We start from the raw sequence: 25,255 nt of genomic DNA on the forward strand, positions 1-25,255 counted from the left end.
CCGACTGCCTTATTTGCCGTCGTTGCCACTAAGAAGCGGCGCCGGCATGTGAACACGACGCATCGTAATCTATGCTTCGAAACCCTAATTTCGAACGGACGCGCCAGATGGTATACGACATCATCCGTAGGAGATGTACAATATAAATACCGTGTACGGGAACGTCTCTGCATCGACATCGTTCCGGGATAAAACGGTTTCGATCGTTTCTCATAATTTGGAAAGAATCCTTAAGACGAAGACGAGATAAATTCTCTAACCCCGAGACGGCGCGAAGCCGGTATGCGTGTTACCCGCGGAATTAATAATGTAAATTGTGTAATGAGACTATGCTGTAAGCGGATTATAGAATCCGAGGGTGAAGTCGACGTCGGAAGGAGACAAATGAAGAGAGATGGTTTGCGGGAACTGGAAATGCAATATTCCGTGAAAACCGTCACCGTAGGGATCGCAAAATAAATAGATATACGTGGCTGGAGTTCCACGGACGATCCGTGAACTTTGTCGCCATCGGTGAAGGATAGTCGTCGCATTCCTTGATGAACTGCAATCTATTATCAACCAGTAATCTCCACGATCTCAAAAATTTCGGAACCCTCCGAAGACTTGCACCTCGACATTACCCGTACAAATCCCAAGCAAATCGCAATTACAACTTTTAAAGACAAGAGAAGAAGACGGAAAAAAAACAAAATTACCAGAGCAAACTCTGCCAGCATACGCCGACAAGAGGTCCCGGCGATTCTTCCAGTTCCGCGCTTAAGCGGGACAATAAACATCTCTCGAGCAGTCGTTTGACTCGCAATTAATAATTCCACGATTCGAGGGAAACGGTAAGCTAATCCAGTCGATCGAGCTCGCCACCCCTGTCTGTATTCACCGTAGGAAATGCAGCATGCTTCGATAAATTCATCTCCGCGGAACAAGCGATTGTTTTCCGAACGAGTCCGATAAGGACATAGACGGAAATGAGTAAAAGGGAAGCGGGGGTGGTCGAGAGGGTGGCAAGAGGCAACGATGGGGGGGAGGGCGAAGAGGAGGAATAACCCCGAACGGAAAGCCCGGAGAACGGGCAAGAAGGAGTAAGAGAAGGAAGGAAGGAGGAGACGATGGTTGCAGAGGAGGACTTGAGGGAGAGATGGCCCGGGCGTTCATCGGACATTTATCCAATTAACCGATTCGAGTCGAGTAACCGGGGGTCAGGAGGTCGTTCGGCTACCTATATAGAAGCTTCTGTAAGCGTGCACACGGTTCGGTGCACGAGCACACCAATAATAGATACGCGCGTCCGTATGGAAGACGAGAGGCGGCTCGGTTACGTAATGTCGAATGTTGATCCGTTATGTTTAATTACGCAGCCCCGATATTGACGGCTAGGTATGCGGGAGGGTTTCGAACCGTGAACGGGGGGTGAACGAGCACGACGGATTCGGGAATCGGTCCCAGTTGCTTGTCCGTAAAGTCAACCCCTTTCTCCGGGACGAGAGAAAGGGGTTGAACAGGAGGAGAAACGCTGAGGCTCTCTCGGACACTGTCGAACGAAATGGCCAGCAATATTGTCGTCGTGGTCCGGGGGATTTGCGTGGGGTAGAGGAGACACACCAGGAGACGGGGAGCTACCACGCTGACATGGGAAATTAATTATACGATAGTGAAACTCCTGACCTCCGATCTGCTCCATCGAAACAGATCGGCTTCTCCTTTCGTTTTACTCTTTTTCGAAGGGGACGATTGCCTCTGTCGACCAGCTTTGCTGTTTTGCGAACGTGGGAGCCGAGTATTGGATACCCTGACGGCGATTGTTCGACAGCGGATTTTTATGCAAATTAAACAATTTCGATCGGAACTGCAACGAACTGGAGAGAAATATGGAAATTTATTTTCTTTCTTAATTAATTCTTCTAATGTTTTCGCTGTGCTAAATGACACCTACTCATTTTTAGCATAAATGCACTAAACCCACTGTCTAGTGTACTATTACACTAGAAATTTTTTTGTTTGCCAGCTCCGACGAACCGAAAGTTGCAACGTTCTAAGCCAGGGTCAACGCGGACCTGAAGCAAAGTAGAGAAATGTGCCGGTATCGTGAGAGATGGGAATAAAGACGATCTCGAACTCAGCGAACACGCTGAGAGTACATCCGGGGATCCATTACACCCAGATCTCGGGATTCAACTGTCCGAGACGGCGGCAAGATTTGTGTTTTCACTTTTGCGTAGGGGTATCCTGTCCCGGAGTGTTTCGTTTCCTCGGGATCAGCGTTCGTAACGGTATAGATCGAGGAACGAACCAGGGAACAATTAAATGTTTTTTTTATATGAGAAATTCACGAGCCCGAGGCGAGGAACCGTTCGCTTACCTCGGTATTCTAAGCGTGGAGCGAGCGACATTAAGTTTATCGGTCGTTCTATGCACGAAATCGGTGAAAAGAGAAAAAAAACCGATTTGTCCCGAAATATGTCGGCTTTTATATATCGTTATGGAGCGTACGCGTGGGGAACGACGTCGTAGCCACCACCACCTACCAACTTTCTATCTCCTCGCTCATACTTTACCACCATCCCAGCCAGCATACACATACGCTCCGAATATTTATTTTTATTACAATCCGTATACTCCTGAGTCAACAGTTTTTTCTTTTTTTTTTCTCTCTCTCTCTCTCTCTCTCCCTGTCGTCTCTCCTCCTTTCTTTCGAAGGTACGAATCGATTTTAGCAGGGGGCGCCGAACCGGGTGCGTAAGTCGAAGAAAATTTCGATGGTGAGAACGGCAAGTGGTGGCGGCCGATCGATTCGTGCTTATCTTGCCGCGAAATTAAAGTCACCGACGCGACCCACGCCTCTCCTTTTTCCTTCTTTTCTCGGAAGAAAAGAGTCAGCCTCTCTCCGCGCGAGTCTCGGTCGAAATAAATTTTTCACGTTCGCGTTATATCGCTTTAATGTTTTTGAGACGGGGCCACCCCCTGGAAAGTTAGCGGCTACTGGCGAGTCCAGTAAATCTTACACCCCCGAACCACCCCCAGAACGAAAACCTCCCTCGACTGCCTAACCATTCTTATTCCCTCGTTACTCGCAGCCTCGCTCGAGGCGGCTCTCTCCTTATTATATCGTCTTTCCACGCCATAAAATCGGAAAAGAATTTCGCTCCCCGAGACAATAGAAACTAATAAATTTGATTGCTGATTACACCCGCGGAATACTCGGATTAAAAAGTGATCGCGGTGTAATCAACGGAACGTCGCGTTATTTTGTCCGAAAGTTTATTTATCCAGCTCGAAAAATGCCTACGTTATATCTTGCATTATAAAAATGGCAAGATTGTACTTATCCAGATTTGTGCGATTTTCAGTAGTAACTTTTCTTTCATCTTGAAAAATCAGATTTTATTTAACCAATATCATTTTATTTATATTTTGAAGTAACTTGGAAAGTTTACCGCCCCTAAATGCCAGTGACCGTCATAGCATCGTGAAAGGAATTAAAGTGGGAATGGTTGAGCCATCTGGTGGTCTAGCGAAGTATTAATTTGGCTGCTAGCTTGTGGCGTTCATTGTAGATTGCGCTAGTACACTCGTTTCGCGAAGAATTCGTTAATTAATTTAATAATTGACGGTTTCTTGCGAGAATTCCTATAAAATATTGTTAGCAACATGTCCCATAAACAATTTACTACCTATTGTAATTCTTTCCACGTATTAATCATCTATGATCTATGGAGATTTTCCCATGTAAGTGGCATCTTATTGAGTCCTATCGTAACTCCGCTGCAAAGTAAGAATAAATTAATCTCGCAACAGATTACTGCAGAATTATTCCTTAATTAAGATACGCATTTAAAGCTGAAGAAATGTAGATTAATCCCTGATAATTTTAAACCGTAAACAACTGCAACGGCATGTTTAAAATCATCATCCTTTTTTCAAACAATCCTAATAGCTATTTCGAGTTCAATATTCTTATATCGCTTAGGATATATTATATATAGCATGGGAATCATAGAATAATCTCTGGCAATTATTTCAAACAATAGCTCTCAGTTAACAATTATTCGATCATCGCGATATAGCAATAGAGGACTAATATTTACATGCCAAAGCGGTCAAGAAGGTGAAGATCGTGACTTAAGGCTGTTTCCACTGCAAGTTCTAGAGAGGTCTATCTATCTGACTTGCCTTTATCAACAATTCATACATTGTACAACACATAATACCGCCATTCTTCGTCTCTTGCTTTACGCACCAACGAAAGCAGCGATTAGTATACCGGTCAACGCACAATATTCGTATTGTTTTTGGCTCTTCTATAAACGAACGTTACTGCGTTTTTCCTGCTTCGTTCTTTTCCGCTTACAATGCCTACATATTTTCCTCATTATGCATACGTATCCGTCCACACTAAAATATGTTGCACAGATGATGCAACGGCTATAATTATGTACTTATGCGAGCCAGAGGAAGATATTTTTTTCGTAATATATTATATTTAATACCTATATATATATATACGTTCCAGATAACGCGCTTTTAAATATAATATTTAACAGCGAATACCCACACGGCCCATTGCATTGTAACTAATATAAATTGAATACATTGGCAGTCTCCGAATGTTATCTCTGTAAGGGGAATCTTGTTTATTCTGTCCGGTTCGTATTCCCTTTTAATCTCATAGAGCAAAAAAGCACGCGTTCATAAGCGAAAGTAGCGTATCTACGCTGACTAAATGGTGCATACAGTTTATCAAGCAATTTAGTGTCTTTTCAGCCGTGGTTCACAGCCGCACGTAATTACAATAAACACCGACAGTTCGAGAATAACTTAGTTTCCAGCATGTGTCGGATCCAAGCGTTTCGCCTGGTTGCGGACTATATATATAAATATTAAATCAATTTTATATTTATTTACGTAGAGATCTGTCACATGTGTTCGGTTGTAACTGGTTGTAACGCGAGTATATTTCCAAAATTCTCACCGTTATAGAGATATAAGAAATATTTTCGAACCGCGCTGCTATCTGCTCAACTGTCAAATTTTGTAATTTGTATCCGTGTGACCGCACGCACGTCGGTGTTGATATCGTGTATGGGGATCGAGTTTCTACGTTTCCAGTAGCCTCGCAATTTTCGACAAGTTTTTATACATGGCACATCCAGGAAGCTTGTCAATCCGATTTTCGAATGTCGAACGAGGAAACGTCGTTATGACTGATGAAGTGAAGGAGTTAATCAACCGCTGAGAATTCAGGAGAACCATCCGCATCGCGCCGAGCGTTTTTTGGTTAGGAAAGTCTGTATCATAACTGGTATGTATTCAAATAGTCATTATTTATTATTCTTGAGCTTTTTTACGATTTTTTATGATGCGTGCCTTTATTTAGTGTTACCGATCACTGGTTACCTAAATTGCAACAAGCTGGAGTGAGATAAAAATTCATTTTCCTTCTTAATATGTTTAATAGGTTGAAAATGATATAACAGTATTTTTAAATTCTTCTAATGGTTTTACTGTTTCAAATTATACTTCTACTCGCTTTCGTCAGAAATCCATAAAATCCACTGTCCATTGATCACCGATCATAGCCACTGTTCTGATTACATAGAATATATATTCTGATCCCTTATTATCAGGGTATGAAGGATTTTGGAGTATTTAAATAAATTTAAGAAAATGGTAAGCAAACTACCGCAAGAGTTCAGGAGGTACAACCGCAACCTCAATCAACTGAAGCACATTCTCAGCGAGACTCGACAGGCACTGGAATCCATCAGCAATGAGAACTTTTTCCCTGGAAGTAAGCACAACTCTGAAGTTATATTCGAGCTGGGTTTAGTTTAGATTTACAAATGATTTTGTTTGCTTGCAGAGAACATAGCGAAGGAGCTGTTGCCTCAGCTAACTCTCGATAACATCAGGCACATTTTAATGAACTCGCCCGCTATTGTTGTTTTCGGGCAAGACACTAAAGCGAAGGCAACTTTAGTCAATAGTTTACTTTCTACAGATATCTTGCCAGTGTCCAACGGACTGTGGCGGTGGATAAAGATCACTCACGATGTGACAAAATACATTAGTCTTACGTTAGGTCTAGAATATGAAGTAGTCGATGGTTTGAAATCCAACAAGGAACCATGGGACACTTTGCCTATAGAGGATCTAACAGGGTCTGGTACCGAAGACACCAATTGTCCTACAGTGCTGGATGTGAAGCTAGATCTGCCGGTACTGAAGGATGGTGTCCAAGTACTTATTGTTCCAAACAGTGGAGCAGTCCAGGTTCTGGCGAAAGGTCTGTTGAATGTATTGCCGATATTTCTCTACGCTTTGGGGGAGCAGCCTCTGACGGAACAAAACTTGGAAGAGTTGAAAGATTTGAAAGACACATATCCGTTTAACCCTGTTCTTTTTATATCACCACTGGAAAACATTACACTGAACAGTATCGACGGTGAACTGACTGAATCCGAACAACATAGACTACAATATCGAATGAGCTCGATCGATTCGACGAGTAAAACCGACAACGACGACGGTATCGACTTTGACAAAATGAATTCGCTGGGTACAACGTGGCTGGAACAGCTGACCAATTTGGGCTTCCTGGGTATGGAAGAGTCTGTCGAAGTTGATCAGCTTTCCTGGCTCGGTAGCGGACAGTACGTCTGCGGCAGCAAACTAGTGGATTCATGCAAGAAGATCGACAGTATTTTATACTTCGTACGAGGATGTTTGCAAACCTTTCTTATCAAAGTGAGCACCTACTTGAACGAGGTCCATACGGCCAGCCTGCGAAAGTTCATTCTGAGCGCTTTCGACATGGCACGCACCATACAAATCACTCCACGACGAATACAGTACGCGCAGATGAAGGAGAACAATCTATACGCCACTCTGATGAAAATAATTAACGAAAACCAGGAAGAACTGACCGTGTTGATACAAGGAATAATCCAAGAAATGAAAAACGACGTCCTACTACCAGAACACGACGTGTACCCTTATCAAAGCATCCCGTTTCCCAACACAGAGCGAGCAGAATGGTCCACGACAGTCCGAGCAGCGACCTCCGAAGTTCAGAGGGTGGTGCTCAGTCGTCTAGGCGAAAAGGTCGCGTACCAGCTCGTCAATAACATCAGCTGTTTCCAAGGAACGTTCGTGGGGACGTTGCAGCGATGTCTGCTGAGTCTCGAGGAGACTTACGAGCGAGACTCTAGCCTGTTAGCCAGCGACGCTTTGAAGCAGATCATGTCGGCTGCGTACAACGTCGATTTGCATAGCTCATCTCCGTCTCTCATACACTCTTTCCTGGAAAGGTTGAGGCAGCTATTTAAATCATTACCTCTGCCATGGTCACCAACACCGACCTTAGACGAAGCATGGCGGAAGGAGGTGGCCATCGACGTTCTAAATTCATTATCTGCAGCTAAATTAGCCAAAACGATATCCATGCAGTTTCGGGACAAGCTGAATGCTTCCCACGACTCGTTCCAGGCAGCTCTTAAATCGCTGGGCAATTATTACTCCGGAAAACTCGAGAGGACGGAGGAGCAGAGAATAGCAATCAGGAAGTATCATGCTCCTAGGATGGCGAAATTGGCCTTAGAGACTACGTCGATGATCGACGCCGTTCGCTACGGGATGCCCCATTGCGGGATAGAGATCGGCAGAGGACAGTATGGGGTAGTTTTCGCTTGTGATGGTTGGGGAGGAGCACCAGGACCTTGCGCAGTGAAATCGGTAGTTCTCCCTGACGAAAGACACTGGAACGACCTTGCCATGGAGTTTTATTATACCAGATCCATTCCCGATCACAAGAGAATAGTAAAACTCCGCGGATCGTACATTGATCAGTCCTATGGTGGAGGATTCGGCTTTGGATCCGCGGTTCTTTTGATTTCTGACCGATTGAGCCGCGATCTACACTGCGGGATCCGCGCTGGTCTATCCTGGCTGGAGAGGATACAGATTGCCATCGATGTGTTGGAAGGAATACGATATCTTCATTCTCAAGGACTCGTTCATCGCGACATCAAGCTGAAGAACGTTCTTCTCGATATCGAGAACAGAGCCAAGTTGACCGATCTAGGGTTCTGCATCACGACGGCGATGATGTCTGGTAGCGTCGTTGGAACGCCTGTCCACATGGCGCCAGAACTGCTCACCCGTCATTACGATAGCAGCGTCGACGTGTATGCTTTCGGGATCCTTTTCTGGTTCATCTGTGCCGGACATGTGAGATTGCCGATCGCTTTCGATCAGTTCCGCGACAAAGAACAGTTATGGAGCAGCGTCAAGAAAGGTAATTCGAAGTTCATTTATTGGTATTGTAGAATCTTGCTAGTCCCACCTCGCTTATTGCACGGAACTATGAAGATTTCGTCTACTGTTAATGTTGGTTTTTCGTTGAAATTGTATTTTATGCTTGTCGTATTTGTATCCGCCAGTGTTTTCGTTTTGTGAATGTTGAAATTGCGCATTGCGGTTCGATTGAAATAAGGAAGTAATTTTCTTTTTAACAAGGCATACGTCCCGAACGATTAGCTTCGTTTGACGACGAGTGTTGGAAGTTGATGGAACAATGTTGGTCGGGCGAACCATCCCAACGACCCCTGCTCGGTGCAATTTTGCCAGTATTAGAATCGATTCAGCAAAAAGCAGAAAGAGGCAAGTCCTTACCACAACTCAACACATTGAAGCTACAAGAAAGTACAACATCCATCTCGAAAAATCCTGCATTAGCATTAGCAGAGCCTTACAATCAGAGGGGCGCTATGACTAGTCCAGCCCCGGCGAAACGCAGAGCAATCAAAACTGTAAAACATCCGATCTTCCATATTACCAATCTGTTTCAAGCAAGTCTCTGCTCGAATCTCTACGTTCAAATGCGGGAGTTTTGAAATGATTCGAGATTTCATACCTTGACTTTTAGAATTTTCTTTTAAACGATCTGACAATATTTAATCGTGTTTGATACACACTCGCGTCGCGACTTATCATTTTCTACTGCACCCAATTGACATCCATTTCCATAGTATTCTCGCAGTATTAAATTATTTGACAAATACTTTTTTTAAAAAGATTTATCTCTTCGAATAGTATTTGCTCGATCAGTCGGAAGCATCCTTTTTTTTAATCTAATTATAACGAAACGTTGCGTCTATATTTTGTTTACATTAGGACTATAAGTGATTGCGATATTTTGATAAATATTTTGCATATGTAATCAGTGGAGTAACGAACTATTTTTTTTACTAGACTGTACAACTGTTTCCCCAGAAATCGCACTCTTTACATATGTTAATTCCTACGTGATTGTGATAAAAAAACATGTTATTGTTAGCAAAGAGGTACACGAACAAAACAAACAAAACCAAAAAATTGTATATTAACTCCTAAAGAATAAATAAAGTTTTCCAGTTTTCTATTTATCGTTAAAAATGGCGCTATAAAGTTCATTTCGAAATCTTCTTCATTTCGAAAAATTCTAAATCTAAATGATCGACAGGTCCTATGTGTTATTCATAAGACTTTATGTTTTCAGATGACAGATTCATCCATCTCCTTGAATCTCCAACAGGGAATTAAGAAGGGTATTAACAGTTTTGATAAAATTTAATATTTCACGAGAAACAATTCGAGTGTATTTTACAATTGGACGTGTAAAATATATTCTTGATTACCGACAGGTGTCAAGAACGTGAGTTATTTATTCGCAAATATTAAGAATTATATAGAAATCTCTTAAGGTAGAAAATCCTTATTGTACCAACAGAAATTCTAATTCGGGCATTAGAATGATCAATTTTTAAAACACAAACATAGAACTATGTACGTAATATTAGTCTCAACTTTTGTACCATAAGAAACTTATTTTCTTACAAACTAGTCTTACTACCTGTATAAGTATTTGTTGATTATAACTATACACAATCGTCAATTATAATAAAACTGCATCAGTATATAGTATAGTTATGTAATTACATAAATACAATTTTATTTTTACTTCGACATTAAACTATACAGATGTATAGAAAAATAAAATGTTCATCAACAAGTGGCATCACCTAATTTATGATTACGTCTATAAATCAATAAGATATATTTAAAGCAGCAAGTCGAGGTCGGACTTGGCTTTCTCTAGATCGTGTAGAAATTTATAAAATTCGCTTATCGTCATTTCCACGAAGACAGTATTCGGTTTACCATCTTCCTCCAAATCTAACTTCAACTGCAGAAACGATTTGCCGATGTTATCGGATTCATTGCTGGCAGCGGTGACTGTAACAAAGTATAGATATACATACGTAGTATACACATACTATAGTGCGAAAGAGTATAGTACATGTATAGTCAAGAAATAGTAGTAAACAAAATTAAGGTTAAGCATTCTTACCACCAAACCTCCACGAGACTCCGCGCACTTTACTAACAGTCTTAACCATTCTCTATCGTAGAAACTGTCAGCGAAACAATCTATGCTTTTGCGTTGCTAAAATTGTTGTTAAAATTTGTTTAGATTACACCCGAACTCGAAACGACGCATTCGGGGTCTCTCGCCAGTAGAACATGCTGCCATCGCCAGACATGCTGAGGAACTATCCAGCGAAATGGCTGGTATCGCCAGCCAGTATTCGTCCAAGCTCGAACGAGATATGGAAGCAGTCACCGACGAGATTCTCGTCGGTGGTGCTGCGATCTGGTTCACCAGCTGATTGTCAACAAAATAGTTGGATAAGTCGGTACTTTAGATACTCTTGTCTAGTCCAACATCTCGTCTGCGATACGATAGGACGTGACACAGAAATGGTAAGGGGACTTCCGCAAAAATACATTTGGCGATTGGTCTCCTCCAATACCTAATTGTGCTTCGAGTACTCAATCAAGCAAATTGGTGTTGCCATCTGCTTATTACCGGACTCATCCCGGCATCACGCGGTCCTGTAATTAATTAATCAATTGATTGAGATAAATAAGCAACCGGCAGCGAGGTGGTGTCACGTAAACTCGGACATCGGCGATTCCGTGCAATTTAATATTCCATGCATCCTATTATGTTTTGCGGGGATCGGGGATGACCCGGGGGCAACCCGAACGGATCCTTTTATCCCAAACGTTCTCCCCGTATCTGGCGAGATTTTCTGACAAGGAACTGGGTTAATCACGGCGGAGCTATCTGCGGCCGCGATTTATTACTTTATCTTTGACCCCATGCAAAATAATTGCAATCGTCACGTATCGGTGGCGCGATGAGATATTTCAAATGCTTATCTGCGGCCAGGGCTTAGCCGGGGTTGTTTGTAAGGGAAAAAGGGGCGCCGTGTAGTTACGTGGCGTTGGTTACCAAAGAGCCGATAAATCCTTCGGGCGTCGCGCACGCCTCGTCCAGAAACAAAACCACGCGAATCAAAGGACAACCGGGTTCGACGGGAACCGAGAGAGGGATGTAATAAAACGCAGCGGTCGTTCCGCGGCTGCACCAGTTTGTCCTCGGCGGAATAAATTCACGCTCACCTGCGTCCGCCCTAATTTACCAAACCCTGATAACCTGGGGTCAATCCTGCTTTAACCCTTCAGCATATATTAATGTAGCTTCTTTGGCGATTCGATCTCAGATCGCAGATAGGTTTTGGACCCTGTCTCATTCATCCTGCGAAGCCTCGGTGGAGCTTTCTGTTAACCCAGTCTTCGTTTCATCATAATTTATTACTTCCGGAGAACTCGAGCTGAGGATCAGTTTTAATTGGTTTCGAAAGGGTTGAAAGGCTCTTTAACATGTATTCACACGTTCGCTAAAGACAGTCAAATTGATTGTGTACACTCTGCTGTGTATAACATTCTAATATACAGTCAAATATTCAGAGGTTCTATGATTTTCTTACTTGGCGAAGTAACTAGTTTCTTCCGGTCAGTCTTAACTGCTCGCAGAAGGGTTCACTGCTTTCTTGTTTCAACCCCTTAATCTACATTAAAACGGGTTCTCCGGTAAGTCGATCTTGGATCATAGTCTTCTCGCAACCCTCAGGATTATCCCTTTTTGGAACTCCTTATCCGTTTCATCTATTTCGTAGAGACTTGATGAAGCTTTTTGTTACTCGTCCCCCCGTTTCATTCTAATTTACAAAGCCCTCCTAACGCGTGGGAATAACTAGTTTAGGGTCGGTCTTAACTGGTTGCTGAAGAGTTAATTGCTTTCTTGTTTCAACTCCCAAACCGTAGATTGCGAACAGGTTCTTTCGAGGACGAGTGTCGGCATTTTGGCGACACCGGGCTCGCGTACCTAATTCCTAACGTCGGAAACGAGTCGTTTAATTATCTAAATCGCGAGAACTGAGCGTGAGAACAGTATTTTCAATATTTTCGAAATTATCGCTTAAAAGCGACCAACTTCAATCTTAATCAATTGCCCAATTGACTGTTTCCAGCCCTTAGATCAAGATAGAAAATTTATCGCCCTGGATAGAATCGGTGATTTTATCTTAGAGCTCGTATATCCCGCAGCTCTGGAGATTCCTATCCCCTGGAAATCTCTATTTGTATCCGATTCCGATTTTATTAAAAAGATCCAGATAGTATTACGTGTATCGTCGCTGTGCGCAGTCTGAAAATCTGCGAGGCAGCGATATATGCCGTCGTTGTTGGCCCCGTGACAAGTAGGGCGACACATGCGCCTACTCGAGGATTGTCCCGTAAAACCGGTAAATTATCCTCAACGGTAATTAAATATTAACATCGCAGCGGCATCGGGGCGAGCGTGCGCCTCGGGTGTATCTCGGTTTTCGTGCGGAACGATAAAACTGCTGTGCCAGGAATATCCCAGCCCTCCAGAGTCGCAAGGAGTTAATACAATCTATATATAAAATATTATTACGACGTTCCGAATGGCGATGGTGGCTGCTACCACGCAACCTGTAAGAATTCGGAAACTTCGCGAGAGATCAGCATATTTTTACTTTCAAAGAACGGCGTAGGGACGGGGTTGAAAATAAAACAAAAGGGTGGACCGGAGGGGAAATTCTCCATATTGATCTTCTAGGAAATTGAACGTGAACGTAAGCCGATCCACGTGTACTCGTTCTCGAGTACATCGGACAGATCCTCCATTTTCCGGCCCGCTTTGCCCATCGAACAGTTTTAATTTAGCAGGAAGTACAGGGTCAGTTTTAATTGGTTCTGGATGGGTTGATGGCTTTCTTGTTGCTTTGAGCATATATTAAAACAGTTTCTCCGGCGAGTCGATCGTAGATCATAGTCGATCGTTCATTCTGTTCAACCCCTTAATCTATACTAATCTTGCAATCCTCGCAAGTCTGAATAGGATCTTTCACCTGTTCTTGCATTTGATTTGAATTCACCAGGAAGTATCGAATACATATTTCAGCTTGCTGAAGGCGGTTCAATTCTCCATATTGATCTTCCAGGAAATTGAACGTGAACGTAAGCTGGTCCACGTGCACTCGTCCTCGAGCACATCAGACAGACCCTCCGCTTTCCCGGGCCCCTTTTTCCACATCGAACAGTTTTTCTATAACAATTCCTCTCTGTGTGTCTGTGCAGTAGATTGGCTGCCTGAAGAATGCCGGAGTGTTCATCGAATAACCGTGACGTACGAGGCGATCAAACGTCGCGCGAAAGAGTCAGCAACACGATGGGATGAAGGGATGATGTTCCAAAGGGAAGCCCTTTAAAACGCCGCCGCTTATGCGAATTTTCTCCTCGAACTGGCACGGTCTTCGGCTCGCCTTGCAATGTCTTTCCCTACCCCCACTCATCCCGCCAGCGTTCCATTTTATGGCTATTGCTCGACGGATGCTGATCCGAGTTACAGTTTAATCGAATCCCACGCTGCCACTCTTTTCTGTCAAACCAGTTGTCAGTCGTCGCGAGAACGGGGGTGGCAAACAGCGTCGCGATTAACAAAAAGGAGCGCGCGGTCGACAGCGTAATTTTGTTACATGCACCGGGAGAGACCTTGGACCGACTGAAAATACTATGCAAACGAACCAACCGTCTGAACTACGGTTATGGACGAAACGCCGCCGCGCAAAAACGCCGCGCCCCGTTTAAATGTTTTAATTATCTGGGAGTTCCGAAAATGGAATGCAAATGAAGCATCTGCGGTGTTGCCCTGGTCATCGATCCTTTTAATATTTCCAGCCTGCAATTGTTTTATTCGGTACTGACTTTTCGAAAGAATTTGTTTACTGTCACCAAATTGCATTCGAAAGTTTAATCACACCGAGATACCTCGAAAGTATTCAACATTCAAAGCCGTACTTACGGTCGTAGAGATTAAGAAATGCTCCGCATTTTTTAGAGATGATTAAAACAGACAGGATGAATACAAACGATCCTTTTGGATGCTCTCCAGTCTGACGGACGGAAGAAATAATTTTCCTTCTGCATTTTTATACCGTGGCACTGCGGAATATACATGTATTCAAAATGTTGCATTGTAATGTTGCAAAATTCGAGTGTCGTAACTTCGAAGAAGATTACAGCTTCTTGAAAAAATGTGTGTTCATTCTTCAAACTTCCCTTAAGAAGCGTGCCAAGTTCGCATTTGTCACAGCCGCTGTGCTCCCTTTAAAAAAATTCGCAATGATCGGCTTAATTCCAGAGGCCGTTAGTCAATTTAAGAGCCGCAATTTAGGGAAGTGCTTAATATTTTTAACGAGCGGAGCTTAATCGGCGATATCTGCCCGACTTTTCCGTCGGTTTTGGGGGATTCGGTAATTACGATAGCAGACGGTAATCCTCGCGGCGACGTGGTACACGCACGAAGAAACTTGCGGCAACTTATTACCGAGTGACCTAAAGCCGGGAGTGGCTTAAGACAGATTTATCATTTCGGCGTGTGGTTTAATTAGAAATTCTAACAAGCTCCGGCAACAAATATACCCGTATATACCGAAAGTTGTACGTACCGATGCGCTGTTTGCCCCGGACGAAAGTAAACCGCGAGAGCTTTCGCTTAAGAGATTCGTTATTCCACCGTGCCCTCTTATTTATGAACGTTGCGAAAACAATGGCGTGATACAGGGTGAGATTGGAGGATGGGGGGTGGAATATTTGCATATAAATTCATACACCGTGAGCCGGACGATAACCTAATCTAATCGACACGAGGCGCTCGAATGAAATAGAGCTCGCCAACTGGAACTCTAATTGCGCGACCGTCCATCCTGACACCGCTCGCGAGAACATGCTCGTTTATTTTTGTTTGTTACACACGGTCGAGCGTCAGCCGACCAAAGTGGTTATGTCGGCCGCCATTATTTTTGGTTTGCGTCGGCTAGAAACGTAAGATCATTTATATTTGTTACGGGTTTCCGCGGCCGTTGTCACCGGTGCGCGGTGCGGTGGCTCGGCGAATCCACTCGCAAGAACCGCCCCTATCTGTACCGTTCGCAAAAATCCGCGAGCTCCTCGCGGATTAAATAAACTTCCCCCAACGACCCGGCCACACGCCCCATTTATTATCGGTTATTATTCTTTTCCCCAGAGGGAACTCCGTGTCGACGTCTTTCTTCGCCCAGCCGACCAACTTTTCGTCGCGAAACTTACCGATCCTCGCCGGACGGGAAAGTTGTGCAATCAGAGGTTTAATTAACGGCGGCGCAAACCATCCCGTTGATGAAAAGAGTCGCGTTTTCGATAGTGCGTCCATGCAGAATTTTACAGAGACTCGACGCGGTTAATTACGAAATTAACGCACTGTGCGTCGCGGAATTGCTGGAACAGCCTCTGTGCAAAAATTTCGCGGCGGCTTTATGCTCGCGACGAATGCGAATCGACGGCAATGCCGCCGGGACCTCCGGTACTATCTAAGTATCGATGGCAACGAAAAAGTTTTCTCTCGAAAGAAATCCAAGGAATGCCCCCGCCGCTTCGGAATACCTGATTTTTCTTCTTCATAAACTCTTGCCTTTTTCGAGCGAAGATGCTGTTCCAATGTTTATGTGCTTCACCTTCCAGCTGCTTTAAACCTTGATGTAATTGGTCGAGTTTGTCGTATACATGTTGCGAGGAACTGACATTTTCCAATACTATCTGTTTCGCTTACCGGTTTTCATATTGGGTCTGTAAGCGTTACTTTTTGGTGTTTGAAACGGTTCGAGAATCGACTCTTATTTATTTTCTGCAATGATATCTATTATTGAGCTTCCACCGTTCCGTCATTGAAGTCAGACATTGTAAATGATATTCCACCGACTCGGTTAAATATACAAGATACACCGGGAAATATTCGACGAATTTTAATACGACCCAGTTTATGGCATTGTTACTTGAACCGCGGTATCATATCAAGTAGATGTTCAACACGAGCAGTGATGCCAGAATGAAGTTGGTTTCAACTTCATTTCCCCTTCCAGGCTCTCCACCTTTATCCCCTTCCACTATCCTATTCCACCGTTCAGTCCCTATCGCGCACGCGCAACGTGTCTCCCATTCGCCTCACTCTGCCTCGCTTTATACTCTATTCTCGTCGCGCAACGTGTCACATATTACTCTGGTCATCAGAGAGGGGGTACTTGTATTCCCCCCGATTCCTTTTCGATTACCCCTGTCTGGTAACACTGAACACGAGTGATCGAAACTTCTGTTTATAAGTTTTCCTATTTATAAATGTGTCCGAAAATATGCAGCCGCTTTAGAAATGAATGGCATGTGCAAATGTTTCCACTTGTATTGCTGAAAATAATGGTTCCAATTCAATATATTTATGAGTGTAAATCGTTTCTTAACGATAAGATAGACTGTATGTTTATGCGGTTTCTCTTTCTTAGAGTATTACAGCAAAGCAAAAGGTAAAATATTTTATTTCGTAATTCAGATTGTTAAAATAGAAATATTTTATTTTGTGGATCACATTGTTGAAATAGAAATATTTTATTTTGAGGTTCAGATTGTTAAAATAGAAATATTTTATTTTGTGGATCACATTGTTGAAATAGAAATATTTTATTTCGTATTTCAGATTGTTAAAATAGAAATATTTTATTTTCAAGATTGTATATCTTATCTAAAATACTATCTTCTTTAAGTAAAATGAAATCTAAAATATTACATAGTATTTGAAATATTTGTTTCGCCAAATAATGCCCACCTCTGCTTCGTAGCTTGTTAAGAATGGAGGAATGGCATTCTAGGTAGTTATAAATTACATTATCCTTCGTGCTCGTGTTCGAGATGCAAAAGGGTTTCAAGTTGCCTACTATCTACATTGAAAGAGAAACGTAGATGCAACAGTCGTAAAACGGGCAGCAGTATCTACTTTTCGGTTTCGCTCGCGTTTTCTACAGCGCGATTACAAGCTATTAAAGCGGCGCTACGATGTAGAATTAATGACCTTGAATGGGCCAATCCTGTTCGATGCAGCTATATCCCCGGCTGACACCCTGCCAATCTTGGATTCCGTCCTCTTAATATCTGCGCTATCATTTTTCATTGTCTCGTTACACCCTGGAATATAAATTCCGTAGAATCTAGGTTGGTGGAACGTTTTCTCTTCAGCCCTTATCGCAAGAATCACCCTTCGAAGTATCGTGCCCGTAATTAAGAACTCACCCCGCGTTCGTTCGTGACCATAATCTGTATGGGGTGTCCTTAAAGTGTGAACAATTTCACGGTTGAGCGAGCGGCTCGGCAAAATGGTTTTCATTGCAAAACGGAATAAAACAACAACAAAAAAAGAGGGTAAAAAACACAGGACGAGCAACCATCCATTTGTACAATATTTTATTAAATGCGACGCGCCTCCGTCGCCCCTTGTGAAATATGAAAAATATTTAACAAAGGAAAATCGGAAATTCTCGGAATATTACGATACGCTTTATGCCTGTAAATAACGAACCTGCATAAAATTAATTTGGCTTCCTTTATACTTTATACGGTGCGCGAGAGGGCGATCGTCATCCGACGTTGATAGCGTTAAGTAGATTACAAGCGACGCTATTCTACCGGTTACAAAGGCTGCCAGCTTCATTTGATACTTGTAACACTTGTCTTTCCCAATCAGCCGTAACTTGTCAACGTTTCATTCGACTCTTGTAACGCATTAACATTACACGGATACGGTTCGACTACCGGTAAACATTATCGAGTTATTTAGTTCCTGGCTATAATAAACTTCTGTTTCCCATGGGCTAAAGTGATCGCGATCGGACTGCGGATATGTACGCACTGAAACGTGCAGGTTGACGAAACTTCACAACGTTCGATCGAGTCGCAAATAACTGTGAACAGCAACTGCTAAATCTAAGACAAGTCGAAGAGTGAAAAAATGAAAATTGAAGTTGTTCTTGATTCGATCTAATAATTCAATCTCGTTTGCTGATTATTCCGCCAGCCAGCGAGTCAAGCTTGTCCAATCCCAATTTCGCGTGTCTAGATCGAAAATTAGCAAAATGTGATTTCGACGAGTGTTAATTAGCAAATATACCGCAGGGACAGAAACGTGGAAAATGAGAATTGACGTTGCTCTTGATTCCAGCTAATAATTCTCATCCGGTTTCGCCGATTGCTTTTTCAGTCAGCAGATCAAACTTTCGAATTTCACGGACTTTCGAACTCTGGGCCGAAAATTGGCACCAAGACGCGGTAATTACGGTGCGCATTCTGCTAGGAGAGGTTCGGGAAAGAACGCAATGACGTTTCGCTCGTAATGGCAGGACGGTAAAGCGCGCGACGTAAAGTTTCGTAAATTATCGCCGAATTAATGAGGATTCGCGTGCAGTGTGTCCGCCTCCCGCGTCCCTGTCGCTGCGTCGCGTCGTCGTCGTCGTCGTCGAGTGTCGGCGTCACCGGTCCGTTTCGCAGCTTAATAAAATGCAACCGGCAACCGCCCGTGACCACGTGCACCCGGTGTGCACACATGCAGCCAAGTTTGCACAGCGGCGGAGGAGCATCGGACTACTGTCTTCTGTGGTGGTGAGAGCGGATTCCTGCAAACTGGGTGGGGCGGCACTATGCGGGGGCGCCTGCGTCGGTCGAGATATCCAGGAGCGTGTCTCCAGGGTTATCCTTAAAATATCCGAGCTATCGTATTACCACGAAATTCGAATCGCTCCGGCTTATCATTAATCACGAACCACCGGCTCCCATCGGCCACGGGGCAAGCCGACACGCTCTCCTGCTGCCGTTTTATAGGGGATGGACCCTCGTTGGCCCTCTTTGATTTCGACCAGCTTCTCCAACACCACAACACACGACTCCATAATGATATACGAAATATTGACCGTAGTCAATTGATCGTTTCCCAGATATGAATAATTAATGCTACGAGCTCCTTTCTATTGATTAGGAACTAGCACATTTCATCTCCACCCTGGAAATGTGAACTTTTAGTACATTGCATTCCGGCAGCATGCACGACGTAGTGCCAGCTTTCCTTCAGTATCTTCTTCTATTGTACTTCCTCGTTCGCCAATTTCTACACTTTCATTAGATAGAAGGCATCCCTATGATCCTTGCTCCCAGTCCTGGAAGTCTTCTCTTTCGGTATTGTATTCGGATGTAGAACAAATGTACTTTTAAGCAACTCTTTCCTGTAGAGTAAATTATACCTTCTGGAAATTTCACCCAGGGGATTGTAATACTTGACGTACTATCATCTAGAATTTTCCAGCATTGTACCTTTCATACTAAACTGTCATGACAGGAACGTGAAGAGTACAAAGGATTCAAAAGGAAGGTACACACTCTACCCAGACATCGTTGCCAATACGATTGTTCGGATAACAGAAGGGGGACTTCACTGCATGATCAACAAAATTGGAGTTAGATCGTAGGGCAAGGAGTTGAAATCGAAGAAGGGTAGTCGGAGTCCATCCCTTGTTAGAGCCGGCGACCGGCTAGCCTGTCATGCTCGACTTTCTCCCTCGGCCAGGCCCCCTCTCACCTTCGACCGCCCCCGCACGCTCTCACCACCCACAACCCCTACCCTCGATTGCTACACTCCAGCCGGAACCACCGATTCACGGCGCGCCGGTGAAAGAGAGAGCCCCGGAGTGATAAATCTACGGCCGATGAACGAAGTGCTTGGCCCCGTGCGCGTTCACTCGATCGGTTTTTACCCTGTACGCGAGGGGCGGAGGGATGTCCGAGTGAGAAACCGAGTGCGGAGGCTAAAGTGCGATTTCCTATACGGGATTTACCTCCGATTGCCCGCTGCCGGGCGCTGCAGGGACTAATGAAGCGCAGTAGATGGTCAAAGAATTTCCTCGTTTTGGTCTACTTCGAACTTTTCGACTGGTATACAGCGATATTGTAATCACTTGCACTTTGAGCTTGATTAAGGCATCATTAATTTGGAAGCGTGGGCACTTGGAGACAATTTGAATGTGCAGAAACCTGGGGGCGTGCAAAGTTAAAGGCGTGTAAAGTTGAATGCGTAGGAACGTGGGGGTGTCAAGGATAAGGGCGTAGAAACTTCTGGCGTGCAATGTTGAAAGCATGAAGCTTGAGGGCGTGCAAAGTTGAAGGCTTAATACTTGGGGGCGTGCAAAGTTGAAGGCATGAAACTTTGGGGCGTCGAAGTTGCAGACGTAGAAACTTGGGGGCGTGCAAAGTTAAAGGCATGAAATTGTGGGGGCGTCAAAGTTGCAGACGTAGAAACTTGGGGGCGTGCAAAGCTGCACGCGTGCGATTGCAGGGGTATCTCGAACAGGATATCCCACCTTTGGTGAAAAATACGAGGGATGTGTACCGGGGAGTTAGGGGGTCGGGGCTCGGCCGCTAAGGACGTGAAACACGGCCCGGTAATTTGGAGAAAATTTAAAGCGGTGCGCCGGGGTAATTGCATAGGCGTCTCCTTGTCGAGCTAGCCGTCTCTTTCCCCGTCGTCCTAGCCCGGAGTTTGTTTTTCACGTCGGGGTCCTAGGGTTGAAAGGGTTTCTAATTAAACGATACGAGCGATCGCCGACGCCGTAGCGGCCCTTGATAAAGCGGGCGTTGAGCAGCGTTACTGCGGGAGAGGAATAACCGTGGAATAACGGTGACAAATGGAGAAAACCGGGTACAAATACGAGCGATCGGGGTCGGGTCTTGCTCTCCTCGGTGTTACGAGAACTTATTACTATCGGGATCCGCAGCTACTTATCCCGCCCGACGTATTATCCTTCTGGCTTGGTGTCACGGCCGCAAGAAAGAACGGGGTGGTGAGCGAACAGGATAAATCCTGGCGGAAAGCGAGGATAAATCGCGGATGTCCACTAAGAGCTCGCCGCTAGGTGTTCGTCCGGGGGTCTCCATTTTTAAAGAGCGTGACCGGTTCGAATCGCAGCACCATTGAAAACGAGCCCGGCAAGAATTTTCGAACTGGCTCTCCGATGGTTTATTCACTCGGCGCGAAGCGGACGTTCCATAATTTCCAGCGTCGAATGCGTACGGCGACCCGTAATAAACGACAAAAAGAAAATAGAAATACCTCCACGGCCGACGGAGGGGCAGGGAAAAAGGGAACGCTGGCGACGCTCGGCGAGAATCGTCAGAGAAACAGAGAGCAAACCAGAGAGAGGAGAGAGACCGACGTCGTGTGTACCAGTCCGTTTCGAACGACACGATGTGTTTCCCCACGCTTTTTGTTTTAATTTCGTAGAGGCCACCGGCTCTCTCCCGACCTCTCTTCTTCTGTCTCTCTCTATCCGTGTCCCCTCTCACCTCCCTCTCTCATGGGAGCCCCGCGGAATGTACCACGGTGGTTTTCAGCACTGTGGATGCTGCTAGGTATATGTCCTCTCTCCTCTTTTCCATCCCCCCACCAAGTTCCTCGTTCCTCTTACCATCGCCAACCCTCTCCCGCTCTCCTCTCTCCTCTCACCTCCCACCATACACTCCGTTTCTCTCTGTCACTCGCTCTCTGTCTTTCTCCTCGTTTCCCTCCACCGTGTTCTCCCTTCTCCTCGGACGCTTTCGCTGCCACCCCTACGACTCGGCAAAGGGCTGAACCGGCCAGTGCAATTCACGACGAGTTCGACGTCGAATCTATGCGACTCGCGCGTCCCGTACGTTCACCGATTTTTCTCACGCGGTTTGTGACACTTTCGCGCGTTCACCCGTGACACTATAATATATGTATATACATTTTTGTTTCTCTCTCGTTCACGGTTGTACTCCCGACAACGGCGACTAGTGACCATCATGTAGGGATTATTCTCGGAGGAAAGTTTTGCCGTGAATTCGATCGTGTGCGCCCGATCGATCTATCGCGGCGCTCGAATACGCGCGGCACGGCCTCGTTACCTCTCCCGCCCTCGAGGATATTCGTCCCGTCCTCGGTTAATTATACGTGCAGTCGCAGTTTAATGATCTCTCGAACGTCATTAGACAAAGTGGCCGCGTGGCGTCCGCCCGGGGCGTGAAGTTTCCAGAGGAAGGGAAAGAAAGAGAGAGAGAGCGAACGAGTGGGAGAGGGAAAAGGAGGGACATAGGGAGAGAAAGAGAGAAAGAGTGAGAGAAAGAGAAAGAACAGCTGGGAAATGATGCGTCTCGGACGTCTCGGGCGCAACTTCGAGGATCGTTAAACCCGAGGCGACAACTTATCGGCGGGATGTCAACATCCTGCCTGTCTGACGTCCGTGACGACGATCTAGCAATCCATCGGCGCCGCGGAATGCCGCGACGACACGTAAGTCGTTCTTGATCTTCGATCTCTTTTTATTCTGACCCGCCTGTCCGTCCTTTCACGAACAAGTTTTTCCACTCTACCCGCCGTGATTTCGCACGGTCAAAAAGTCGCGAATAGCCGCCGCCGCCGCCGCCGCCGCCGCCGCGTCGATGAAACCCGGCGGAAACTCGCGACTGTCACGACTCGAAAAGCGGAGAAATAGCTTCCGAACGAGTCAATAGCGCCGCGGAAACGTCGAAGAATTTATGACTCGGATAACCTCGTGATTCGTTGAATATATTTCACCACCTGCTCTCTCTTTCTCTCTTTCTCCCCTTTCTCTCCTCTCTTTTTTCTCTTATTCTTTCTCTCTTTTTTCTAGCCCTATCTCTCTCTCGCTGTGGCTTCTTTCCCTTTGTGGTCTGGTTTTTTACGGCCCGCCGGCTCATTCGGTATGCATTCAATACACGCGTTTTTTCCCCGCCAGTGCTGCTTCTCTCGTATTGTACGGTGCCTGTCTGTGTAACGACGTCCGTATCTACTTGAATTCTCTTGAAGCGTCAGACGTTTTTCGCGTGAAAGGGAATGGTCCGAGGGAACCGCGATCTTTCTCCCTTTTACCAGCCGTTCTATAACTCTCGCTCTCTTCCTGTCTCTCTCTCTCCCGCTTCTCTTTGGGAGCGGGAAGCGTCGCTCAGGCTAACTGAACGCAATTCCCCGGATTCGCTCCGCGCGGCTCGTCGTAACCGCGTTTGACGCAACGCTACACGCACAGGCGGCTCGCTTTAATCCCTGAACCTAACCCGAACCTAACGGAAAACCTGGCACGAGCTAGGGCCAGAGAGACAGAGAGTGGATCCAACAGGAATTTTCACGAAGGCCCGGTTATCTCGAGCAATCAGTCGCCGGATTAACGAAGAAGGTAATTTTGCCGGGCAATTCCCCTGGCCACCAGCTCCCAGTGGATCCCCCGAAAGATCACCGGCCCCGAGATCGTCCTGTGAAATCAGGGATCGTAGCTGCAGGAAACCTGGTAGAGATTCGGAGGCGTGCAAAATTCTACTCGGGCAAATTTGAATGCGTAGGGACTTGGGGGCGTGCAAAGTTGAAGGCGTAGAAATTTGGGGGGCGTGCAAAGTTGAAGGCGTGGAGTTTGGGGGCGTGTAAAGTTGAAGGCGTAGAAACTTGGGGCGCGCAAAGTTGAAAGCGTGGAACTTGGGGGCGTGCAAAGTTGAAGGCGTGAAAACTTGGGGTGTGTAAAGTTGAAGGCGTAGAAATATTGGGGCGCCAAAGATAAGGGCGTAGAAACACGGGGCGTGCAAAGTTGAAGGCGTAGAAATATGGGGGCGTCAATGCTAAGGGCGTAGAAATACGGGGCGTGCAAAGTTGAAGGTGTAGAAACTTGGGGCGTGATAAGTTGAAAGCGTGGAAACTTGGGGCGTGCAAATTTGACGGCGTAGACATATGGGGGCGTCAAAGATAAGGGCGTTGAGACTTGGGACGTGCAAAGTTGAAGGCATGGGAACTTGGGGATGTGCAAAGTTGAGCGCGTAGAAATTTGGGGATGTGCAAAGTTTGCGCGTAGAAACTTGCGAGTATGCAAAGTTGAACGCACGGACGAGTCGCGGGTCGCCGCGAGTTCATTTCGCACGCGAATCGCGGCCGCGCGGCGTGCAGGCGGAAATCTTGGTGACGCGCCCCGGTGAAAAGCACGATGCCGCTCGAAACAAAAAACAGCCGGTGGAAAACGGGGAAGAGAGACTCGTTAATCCTGTTTTTTCGTGCACGATAATGGTAACTCGCGCTGTGGAACTTTCTTGTCCCGTCGTTAGCCACTCCCGGATCGTCGCGGCGTGAAAAGCCAGCCTCTTCTCTTCGCGCTTGCTTCTCTTACTCTTCTCTGGGAAGCAGGAGAAGAATCTTGACGTCCGGCCGGGCAATTAAACCGCGATAATTGCGGTGATTACAAACCGATAAATCCCCGGCGGCATTTGCCTGGCGACTTTCGTTCGCCGCGTTAATTTCACCGGTATCGGGGCGCGGCTCGCCCGCAAACGATTACTTTAATTGGCCTGCGCTGTTTCACCATGTTTCCTCGATAATTGTTCGATAATAAAATCATACAGAGGCGGGGGTGAGAGCGCTCGATGCACCTGGAGAGGGGAATTAAACTATCATGGTACGCAAGCGAATCGCACAGAAATCTATCCCAGACCGAAACTGATCCTGCTCCGAATACGAGAAGACCCATCTTTGCAGCCAGGAAATTCCGACTCCCAGACGCATGATGGCTTGTAACGTTCCGGATTTTCTTACATTGAAATTAGAGATAGGTAACCGTTATAAACGAGCGTACCAGTGTTTCGAAATAGTTTGTTCCTCCGGTAGAAATTCTTGTGAAAATTGCAGAAAATCTTCTCTGGAGAAACAAGGAGTATTTCTTATCCTGTCGGTATTCTTCGGGAAATTGTCACTGTAATATTTTGCTCGAGACAGAAACTGAACCTGTTTCGAACCGAGGAAGCTCGTCTTTGCGGCTACAAAATTCGAGCGAGCTTCGTGATTCGCGTATTTGATCACGGAGAGCGGATACTGTTGCCAGTCGGTTTATACGTTTCGGATTTTACATCGGAATTAGTGAGCGGTAACCGAAAT

General features: G+C 45.4%; 3 protein-coding genes across 9 annotated transcripts in view; 2 read left to right on the forward strand and 1 right to left on the reverse strand.

The window, feature by feature from the left end:
* The first annotated feature begins 4,644 nt into the window (after window positions 1–4,644).
* Ripk5 (receptor interacting protein kinase 5) lies at window positions 4,645–10,149 on the forward strand. Of its 3 annotated transcripts, XM_076428545.1 has the most exons (5): window positions 4,646–5,299; window positions 5,625–5,788; window positions 5,861–8,293; window positions 8,515–8,658; window positions 9,536–10,149. In XM_076428545.1, exons 2-5 carry the CDS (start codon window positions 5,665–5,667, stop codon window positions 9,577–9,579), a joined length of 2,745 nt encoding a protein of 914 aa, XP_076284660.1. In that variant the 5' UTR covers window positions 4,646–5,299; window positions 5,625–5,664; the 3' UTR covers window positions 9,580–10,149. The 3 variants fall into 3 exon arrangements, with proteins under 3 accessions (XP_076284661.1, XP_076284660.1, XP_076284659.1); XM_076428546.1 differs by lacking the exon at window positions 8,515–8,658 and having other exon boundaries at window positions 4,645–5,299; XM_076428544.1 differs by lacking the exon at window positions 9,536–10,149 and having other exon boundaries at window positions 8,515–9,432.
* Window positions 9,956–10,583, reverse strand: LOC143211106 (COMM domain-containing protein 7). Its single transcript, XM_076428547.1, has 2 exons — window positions 10,388–10,583; window positions 9,956–10,272 (listed from the first exon to the last, which is right to left on the reverse strand). Exons 1-2 carry the CDS (start codon window positions 10,434–10,436, stop codon window positions 10,097–10,099), a joined length of 225 nt encoding a protein of 74 aa, XP_076284662.1. The 5' UTR covers window positions 10,437–10,583; the 3' UTR covers window positions 9,956–10,096.
* Window positions 10,584–21,924: 11,341 nt separating this feature from the next.
* The window catches only part of LOC143211683 (lachesin), an 84,184-nt gene continuing 80,853 nt past the window's right edge, over window positions 21,925–25,255 (forward strand). For 3 of the 5 annotated variants that reach the window (XR_013009501.1, XM_076429551.1, XM_076429552.1), the window contains exon 1: window positions 21,925–22,621. The gene's annotated coding sequence lies outside the window, so the exon portion shown is untranslated. Of the gene's footprint in view, window positions 22,622–23,435; window positions 23,523–25,255 lie in introns of those variants that run through there. The other 2 variants (XM_076429553.1, XM_076429557.1) reach the window with 1 other exon arrangement.

Source organism: Lasioglossum baleicum, chromosome 8, assembly GCF_051020765.1.
Source record: "Lasioglossum baleicum chromosome 8, iyLasBale1, whole genome shotgun sequence".
NCBI classification, from domain to species: domain Eukaryota; kingdom Metazoa; phylum Arthropoda; class Insecta; order Hymenoptera; family Halictidae; genus Lasioglossum; species Lasioglossum baleicum.